This window comes from Cimex lectularius, unplaced genomic scaffold (assembly GCF_000648675.2).
Source record: "Cimex lectularius strain Harlan isolate CLEC.00 unplaced genomic scaffold, Clec_2.1 scaffold20, whole genome shotgun sequence".
NCBI lineage: Eukaryota > Metazoa > Arthropoda > Insecta > Hemiptera > Cimicidae > Cimex > Cimex lectularius.
In genome coordinates, this window is record NW_019392641.1 from 2524331 (window position 1) to 2533921 (window position 9591).

At 34.6% G+C, this 9591-nt stretch overlaps 2 protein-coding genes across 2 annotated transcripts in view; both read right to left on the reverse strand.

Moving 5' to 3' along the window:
* LOC106661632 (N-acetylglucosaminyl-phosphatidylinositol biosynthetic protein) overlaps nt 1–5837 on the reverse strand; it is a gene marked incomplete in the record, with an annotated part of 7679 nt that extends 1842 nt beyond the window's left edge. Inside the window, 8 exon segments of the mRNA XM_014385162.2 lie at nt 202–385; nt 441–732; nt 844–935; nt 1463–1578; nt 3975–4093; nt 4153–4332; nt 4390–4546; nt 5553–5837. Of these exon segments, the coding sequence (XP_014240648.2) occupies nt 202–385; nt 441–732; nt 844–935; nt 1463–1578; nt 3975–4093; nt 4153–4332; nt 4390–4546; nt 5553–5575 (1163 nt within the window).
* Nucleotides 5838–7032: 1195 nt separating this feature from the next.
* LOC106661639 (probable NADH dehydrogenase [ubiquinone] 1 alpha subcomplex subunit 12) lies at nt 7033–9194 on the reverse strand. The gene is made up of 4 exons (XM_014385171.2): nt 8956–9194; nt 7749–7831; nt 7309–7424; nt 7033–7244 (listed from the first exon to the last, which is right to left on the reverse strand). Exons 1-4 carry the CDS (start codon nt 9048–9050, stop codon nt 7116–7118), a joined length of 423 nt encoding a protein of 140 aa, XP_014240657.1. The 5' UTR covers nt 9051–9194; the 3' UTR covers nt 7033–7115.
* Nucleotides 9195–9591: the final 397 nt, after the last annotated feature.

Genomic DNA, 9591 nt, shown 5'->3' on the forward strand with positions numbered 1-9591 from the left:
CAAGTAGCGGAATGCTACAGAGGTAAACAAACAATATCATTTGGAAGAGGATTAATAAGTGTTGACATTCATACAAATGAGTAATCCTGTAAACGTAAACAGAATATTTTATATAGATTTTTTTTAATGAAAACTTAAAATCCTGCATTATTTTCCGGACAACCCAATATTATATATTCAATATAAAATTTAACAACCTACTTTCTCAACTGTTGGCCAAGGGTGGGATGAGACAAATCAAGAATAGATTTGTATACAATTTCTGTTCGCTGTGTGATATTGTGCCAGTTGTACGCCTGTTCGACCATTTTATGTGCATCTTCTGCGGGAGGCAACTTTCCGGATTTAAGATCAGCCATCGCGCATTCTAAACCGTTGATTAAGGCTGGGGAAAAAATTGGATGGCGTTATTTTAAATAATAGGGTACATTTTTAACCACCTGGAACTGAAGGTTCACGGAGGTAGATGAGGTCTGGCCTCAGCACCTCGGGTATCCCGCCGACCTTGGTGCAGACGACCTGCAGCCCACAGGCGAACGCTTCAACTATCGCCATGCAATATGCCTCGGTGAGGGAACAATTGAGGAATATATGTCCCCTGTTCAAGACGGAGCAGACATCCCGATGGTCGATCGCACCTAACAGTTCGACTCTGTCCTTCAGGCCATGCCTACTCACAACCTCTTCTAAAAGAGTCATCTTCGGTCCTGAGCCTCCAATCACAAAATGTATCTTGAAAGTTTTACATTATGCAATAAATAATTTGAAGTGTCTACAACAATCTTTAGTAATTGGTGATATAAAATCAACAGTATGTAAAATAACGAAAAATATTTTACTCACATTGGCATATTTAGCACACATGTCAACAATAATCTGTGCAAGGAGATCTATCCCTTTCCTGTACACCAATCTCGCTATACTCACAACAACAACTAAAATACATCCATATTATATAAAAACATATTTAAAATGTTTGCATATTTACAATTATACATCACATAACATAATACAAGGCAACTAAAGTTTACCAAAATTTAAACTTAAAAGGTTTTTACTGATGCAAAATGATTTTATGTCGCTATCGTGTTCAATATACTGTTTATTTAGCAACAACTAATTAGGCCATTATCTAACATTGAGAGATTTCTTTTTGAGACCTGAGGATTGATGAACCATTTCATTGGTTATTTCTGATAATTTTGGCGAGTCTATCCTCACTGTTTTGATCTGAAAAAGCCAAAACTTATATGATAGACAGGAAAACCAAAATGATCAGAAACAATCAAGTTGATTCTAAGTCTAATTAAGTCATCTGTCATAACTTACTTTTTATGTGACAATGTGTATTGGTTTATTTCAATTTAATTTTTTAATAAAGGAATTGTAATGTGAATTTGTGGACAGAAAGATCAAAAATCTGGTAAAGATTTAGGAACCGATTTTAGATTGCGGGACTTACTTCGGTTTTGCATTCTTGACGATTCGTCTGGAAAAAATAATTTTGTGTCGATAGCATTGGGTATGACACTCACCCTCGTATGATTTACTTTAGCTCTCAGTACAGTATTTTCTTTCCTAAAAATCAAAACAAAATATTCCGTTTCAAATATAGTAATGAGAAGATAAAAGAGGCGAGTAAGAAAATAAAAGATCACGTGTTGTGATTAGTGACCGTTAGTCGATAATTATTCAGAAATCGTGAGATGCGGTCTGGTGTGATGTAGGTTTAAGAAAAACATTTTCTTTATCGTGCCAACGTTTCGATCTTTATTGAGATCATTTTCAGGGCCTGGGATTAACAAACATTGTTTGAATTTAACAAATACATGTAGGATGTGGAAAAAAAGTGAAGTTATACAATGCAAAAAAAATACATTTTTTTTATTATATTCAATCAAAGTATTTCTACTCACTCAAAGTGTTTAGTGTTTAGTACGCAGAAAACAAACACTTTGAGTGAGTAGAAATACTTTGATTGAATATAATTTAAATTTTATTTTTTTTTGCATTGTATTAGTCACTTTTTCCACATCCTACATGTATTTGTTAAATGTAAACAATGTCTCACGATTTCTGAATAAAAAAGATTTTAACTCTTTTTAATTATTAAATTAATTTTTTTGTTCCAATATTATTGTTATCAGAATAATTGTCATCCTATAAATATTTTTAAACATTATGACCCTATTTACTCTCTTACTATTTGTTTGATACTCCTTTATCAAAATGTCATAGATACATGAAATTATTATGGTAATTGTTGAACAAAAAAATCTACAGCTGACGAAACCACACATTAGGTTCGTAAAATAGAAGATAAGAATATATTTGAATGAATATATAGGTGGTTGAAAAGAACGAATAGCCAAAGACAACCTTACCTACTGAAATGAAAAAAATATTTAGATCGGATAAAAATTAAGATCAGAATTTTTGGCATTTTGAAAACTTTTTATATTTAAAGTTGTAATAATCAAGTTTTTTCTTGCAGGAAGATGTGCAACAGTTAAGCCCTACTCAAAAAAACTGCATCATATGTACAATGTTTTGTTATTTTGTAACGAATTCTGGCTTTTGGCCAATAGAAAATAAGTTTGGTTTCGCGTATAAAATATCCAAATGTACACATTCCGATAAATGAATCAAAAAAGTTAATCAAAGTAACTAATGGAAGAACTACTAAATCTAGGACGCATAAGGACAAGAATAACAGCTGGGGAGTACATTGCAGACTCCATGGGCATATGTATAGACTCGAAGTGGCACAAATAAGCCTGTGCAGATATTGCCAAAAAGAAGACGAGACAGCGGAACATATCCTCTGTTGGTGCGATGGTTCACAGTCTGAGATTTGTACTCTGGGGAGAGGAAAAGCCCGGGCCTGAAGGATACACGCATGAACTTTGAAAAAGCTTTGGGATCTGGTATAAAAATCTTAAACTAAATGAGTAACTCTATAAAACTGCTCGATATGCACAATAGACCAACATTGGTCATGGTACACAATTTATAAAGAGCCAACTCCTACTCTAATCTTAATTTAATTATGTAAAAAAAAGTCAATATATACAGGATTGAAGATAACTTGGTGGGCATAAAGGAAAAAACATGGTCAGGAAGGATTAACAGCAAATCTTTATGCTTTAAAATCATAAAATTAATTTGGGACACCTGGTGCATAAATAATCATGAGATTCCCTATTCAGTTATGCGAGGGGATGATGCTGTAGTTCAGTTATTTCTAATAATTTTGGTCTGCCCGTCCAAGCTGTTTTTGTCAGTCAGTTATTATACGCCATCTTTTTCTTCTTACTGGGCACAAAACTGCCACTGAGGATGGTGAGATGGAGAAACACGTCTGATGTAGGAATAAGGACTAGGATAATCACAAATGACCCAACTGCATAATTTACCTGTGTACATTAATATAACCACATTTCTTTCAGAATCCACAACAAAAGATATGGTTGTATTAAGGTTTGAAAATACTGTTAAAAAAACTTTTCTAAGATCACAGTGGCCAAGTGGTTAGGGTCTCCACATTGGTCAGCCAGTGATTCTTGGTTTAAATCTTGATATATCCATGGACTTTTTAATTGATCATAATATGAAAAATGTGTTGTAAAGTGGTTTGACCATGGATGTTAAGCCATTAAGCCTCTGCGTACCTTGCAGAGAAGAACCATTCTATAAAAGTAGATGGTCTATAAAATAATAATTCAAAAGGGAAAAAACTTATCAACCTACTGACATAAATGCCCATCAAATTGATGTTTATGAGCTACAACTGCTCCGTAAATGAAAAAATAAAAATAAAATAAAGGGCAAGTACAAACTGCCTAAATGAGTTCTGAAACTAAAAAAATTTTCAGAAAAGCAAAAAAGTGATAAGAAAACAACAAATAACGAAAGCATTACAGCCTTCTGCAAAAAAACATTTCTTTAAAAACTTAATTAAAAAAACATCTTACCCAATATGTGAAACACAAATGCAATGATCAACATTGGCAAGGCTTATCTGTAGAAACTTGTTTGTTATTATTGCAGAAGTGTCGGCAAATCCAAAAAGAGAGTGGTCAGTGAAGACGGTCTGTAAATATTAAATCAAATGTATTATTTATACTCAGAAAAAGTATGTAATTTAGTTACCTTCAAGCCGAGAAGTTTCCCAATGATCATAACTTCGTGTGCGATCGCCGAGAAGGCAGAATGACCGTGGACAATGTCAATTCTCTCCTTTAAGAGTACGTTCCTAATGAGAGGGAGAGAAGCGAACATTGTCGGCAGAACACAACCGTTATAAAATGTTACAATAGGAAGGTAAAAAACCTATTGAAAAGTTTAAAAAAATTATCTTTTAGCTGATCGGAACAGAGTTTATCTTACTTTGAGTCCGTTTGTGAAATATTTAACTCCCACGAGGTCCTTGTAACTGTGCGTTACAACGATTACTTTGTAACCCATTTGGAGCAGACACTGGGACAAATTGTATATATGTTCTTCCACGCCGCCGATATTGGGATAGAAAAAATCCGAGGCCATGCTGAAATAAAACACCACCGTTGTTAAATGAGTGAACGACAGAATAAACTTCAACCATGGTAAAATATCAGTCACTTATTTTTTTATTTATTTAATTACAAAGGCGTACAACCACGATGGGTCAAAACTGCCTTGATGATGAATTAATCAATGAGAGAAGAAAACAAAGAGCGATAAGCCAAGAGGGGCAGGGACATCAAGAGCGGGCGCACCCTCACAGCAAAGTGGACACCACAAGACCAGGCAAGAACCAGACACCCAGACCAGCTCCTCTCCACACAGAGACAGTGGCAGACTTCTCAGAGGGCTGCGCATGGTGTGCCAGCATCCGCAGCCCTCCCAAGTTCCGGGGTTCAAACTCAACCCAGAGGCCAGCCCCACCCACCCCTGGCACCCACACCCAAGGCCGCTCCGCCCTCCTACTCATTGTTTGTCACAATTTATCGGTCAACCCAGTTTCAGTTAGGAACTCAAAAAGCTTTCTAATGTTAGCTGGGGAATCTTTCAAAATTTCGGTCACATTGTTTCCAGGCTTATGTTTGACCCAAAGGTCTTTGTAGTTTCTGCATGATGACAGAATATGCTTGATGGTGATTATTTCACCACAAGTTGTGCATCTTGGTTCTCTGGCCATTAGGTAACCATGTGTGTCTCGTGTGACCTATCCTGAGCCTGGCCAGCACAGTTTCTTTTTTTCAAGATCTTTGCATTGCCGTGTCCCACTGTCAGTCACTTAAGAACTCTTGTCTATCATCAGATGTAATTAATCAAAAATCTAATTTTTAAAAATATCAACATTGGCAGACAGAAACATAAGATCTGTTTCTTAATAAATTATCATTATGATTAAAATGTACCACCAAACAGTACAATTTGTCTTGACGTGGAAAAATACAATTAGAGAAATAATTTTTGTTTATTTATAATGCCGGCGCGATTTATTTGTGACAGCAATCTGAAAGAATTTTAACCAACGAAAATGTCAAAAGTTAACTTAAACAACTTACCAAATCCTCAGATATTTCCCCATGTTTTTAGCTTTTGTTATTATTTAATACGATAAGTTAGCCACAGTTTACAAAATACGAATGTCCGAGATAACAGCACTCGAAATCAAACCCATCACCCAAATGTGAAATACATCTTCGCTATATAATCACCAATAACATTTTAAAAGCCAGTAAGTCTCAGACAAACGAAAAGTAACAAAAGTGTTTATTATTTTAAGGTAGATCTCGCCGAATATTTTCATCAGGTTAGTTCCCTAATCACCACTCTGCCCCTCCCTTTTTTAAACCAAACCATGACTATAGATATCAATAGTGCTATATAGATATATGGATAATAATTAGCAAATAAGCACTATATTGATATACATTTATCCAGGGAGAGGTCAGGGCTACAACTCATAGGCTAATGCAGGGACAGGCTCCAATACACCACTCATATAAAGAACATCTAAAACTTTGGAAGGAGCTTCAGGGTTCTAGGGATGTCTGTTGATGCCATGACCCCAACTAAATTCAGATTTAACAAAAAAATTTCAAATTAAAATACCTGGTAGAGCATATATGGGAGAAAGGGATCCCGGTTAACGACGACCATATTTGGTACAAATGGCTCCAAACTGGGTATGGAAGAGCTAATATTTATGCCTTGGGCAATATGCCACTAAGTAGAGGCTGTTTAATACTGTGCCATGGAAATGAAAATGCTAGGTAGTGTTAACAGGAGAACAACCAGTACTAGTAAAGTCCATTGCCGTTTGAGATTGCATCAATCCCCTGTCAGAAATTACGTTAAACAAAAAATTTACCTATTTTTCTTTCCAAAAGGTAGATTGGGAATGAGGCCAGGAAGACAGAAACAACATTTATTTTCTTGTCGAGCTTTCGGCAGAATATATCGCCTTTATCAGGACTTCGAAAAAATCGTTATACTATATGAACAGTTATACCGGCTCTCCATTATCCACTCATGAACCTGTTCATATAGTATAATGATTTTTTCGAAGTCCTGATGAAGGTGATATATTCTGCCGAAAGCTCGACAAGAAAATAAATGTTGTTTCTGTCTTCCTGGCCTCATCCCCAATCTACCTTTTGGAAAGAAAAATATTTAAACTCAGAAGGCTGATTAATCACCAAAGAAAATATTAAAAAATTTACTCTTGCCTATAGGCCAGAGGGGCAATGAAGAAGTCAGAAATTAGCCGAGGAAAGCTCGTTAGTACATCTATTGGCCCTTTATGTGGCATACCAAACTGCCAAAAATGTGGATCATAAATTACATACTGTTCATATTTTTTACATTAATAATTACTTTATGATATACACGTTCACTATTATTACTAAGAGTTAGACTGAATTAATATCAAAACTGTCTTATTATTTTTGAAAAAGGAAACTTATCTGAACAAAAAATGAAAAAGGATGAATGGAAGTAGGATTGCCATAAACAAATGGTAGCTGAATTGTATAATACAACTCCAACAAAAAACATACTTTAATTAATAACATCACATTTGTATAATTTTAATTTTTTTAACTATGGGCTTTTTTGATCACTTGTTATTTCTTAGGTGGGACCCAAGCCGAAATTTTTTCTCTTGTGGTCGAGTATGGGACGTATTGTTGTGGTGTACCGGACATATTTTCTTCATGGTCTAACATCCATGGGTATTTAGGTCTCGATGGATCCTGGAAAAAAAATTAATTAAAAAAAAGAAAAGATTATTTGACCGAGACAGTTTTTCAATCTTACCAAATGGGGAGGAAGATCTGTTTTGTAATGGAGCCACCCAAACCATTCGGCCGGCACCTGACTTCCATCGTAGTCAAGGAAATATTTATCAGCGTATTCCACCCAACGATTTCTGCCTATAAAAAAATAAACAGAAGGTATTTGTTTTTAAAGCTGGTAAAAAAATTATTTGTAGTTAATCCAAACTTTTTTTTAATGTCATTTTTTGAAATTACATTTGTAACATCCTGATAAGCAATAATAAAACTGATTTATAATAAAACAACTATATATTATTCTGAAGTAAATAGAAAAACAGATAGTCTTCTCAGAGCTTTTCAAACACATTTGTCATATTTTTTTACATTCACCTGTAAGGTAAATCTGAGATAATTTTTAAGTTTGAAAGTGGTAAAAATCTAGCCATTAGTAAATCTATGATTTTAATAATAAACTCTTACCATAAAAGTAGTAATTGTTTTCAAAGTACTTGTTTCCATACTTGTCCTCTCCAACAAGTGTTCCCATCTTCAGCTCATCTTGCCTGTGCAAAATGTTAAAATTAATCCAAATCATGAAAACTTTTTTTTTAAATTTGTACCCTAAATATTAGTACATATTAAAATGTGATCACAATAAATTTTTTCATATGGTCACACCACTAGCTGTAAGGATAGTGCTGGACTCAGTACAAGGGAATAATGGACAAGGAGGTCTTGAGTCCATTGATTAAGGCAACGCAGCAGGTTGAGAATATGTATAAAGTGCTTGAGCAGTACGGATGGATCTAGATGTGGGTTAAAACGTTTGGAAAGTCAGATGGTTAGATGTCACATTGTTCAGACGTCTTGTCATACAAAGCCCAGGGTTACATCCTCCGAAGTCTTGTCATCTGAAGGACACAGTCTCCATGGGTCCAAGGGCTCTGAGATGTCGCCATCCTAGGTTGCCAACCCAAGGCAATTCCTGCTGAGGCAGGATATAAGACTAGCCTGCAACGGGGGCAGAGTTAATAAATAAGTAAAGAAGCTGGACAGAACATGAGAACTGAGTCTACAGGCCGGGCCCATTGGAGTTCATACAAAGGAAAGCCCACGACCCGCCACCTACAAGATCAACAACACATTGCGACAATGAGCTTTCACTGCAATGAAGTCATAAGCTAAGAAATAAGGCTAATATTGTAAGCCAGGGATGCCACACTTTAAACTGGAGCAATTTTTAACCTAATCCCATTTTTCCCCTATAAAAGACCTTTCTACCTCTTTGAGGGAGATATCCCAGGGCACGAAGAAAGATATAGATGTGTCACAATGTAGAAATATGCTGTCAAATTAGAGAATATTCCTGATCATAGCTCAGTTCTTTGTATTAGTTTTTAGAAGAAAAATGGCCTTTTATAACATAGTTGCTTGTTTTTTGTTGTTGTAAGATATCTCTTGTTGGGAGTGGATACATGGCCCATAAACATCTTTTATATTATATATTTATGGCCCAAATAAAGAATTTTAACGTCATCCGTCAAAGATACCTTTCGTGTTATTAATTTTTTAATGAAAGAAAGATCAAACGAGTCAAAACTTTTTTTGAATTTTTAGGAAATGTTTAAAATAGATTTGTTAAATGGTTTCAAGTGTTCTTTAAAGAGATCGCTTCGTCCTCCGATACCTGAACAGTTTGAAGACTGATCCTGTGATTCCTCCGTTCTGTTTGATTATTTTGAAAAAGTTCCCGAGTTTGTCCAAGCCCAAAAATTTGGCCATGGTGTGCAAAATCGGCGATTTGTCGAAAAATCGAAACCCAGAACTGTGCGGTTCACAAGAGAGAAGGCGAGCTGATAAAGACTATTTTCGCCCTGGAACCACACAGCCTTGAAGTGAGGGGTACAGACATTTCTGATAAGTTACTATCGATATAATTATTTTAAATTATCGATACCTCAAAGACGAAACATTTAATTTAAAAATCAAAAATAAATAATAATTGTAATATAATTGAATAATTAATAATTAGAAAAGAAATGTTATATAGAATAATTACAAAATATTGTTATATATTGTCATACGTATTTTTATAGATATTTGTCGATATTCAAACAAAAATTTTTCAATTTGTGGTTTTTATTTTAAAATTCCGTGGCTTTTTAATAATTTTTTGGTTTATTTTTTATATTACATTTCCGGAATTTACATTCATATCTTATTTTTTAAATTTTTTCTTTATATATATTTAGTTCCTTTTAAAAGATACCATTTTGCATATGTTATAAGTTGTCCTTTACCATTTTTTGTTTCTTAATTGGGT

What these genes read in the sequence shown, in the direction of transcription:
- LOC106661639 (XM_014385171.2), bottom strand. Translation starts at nt 9,050, where the DNA reads ATGGCCAAATTTTTGGGCTTGGACAAACTCGGGAACTTTTTCAAAATA. An exon ending in TCAGTCTTCAAACTGTTCAG is followed by an intron (nt 7,832 to 8,955) that starts GTATCGGAGGAC and finishes CATTTTGCACAG; the next exon opens with GCAAGATGAGCTGAAGATGG. An exon ending in AAACAATTACTACTTTTATG is followed by an intron (nt 7,425 to 7,748) that starts GTAAGAGTTTAT and finishes ATTTTTTTATAG; the next exon opens with GCAGAAATCGTTGGGTGGAA.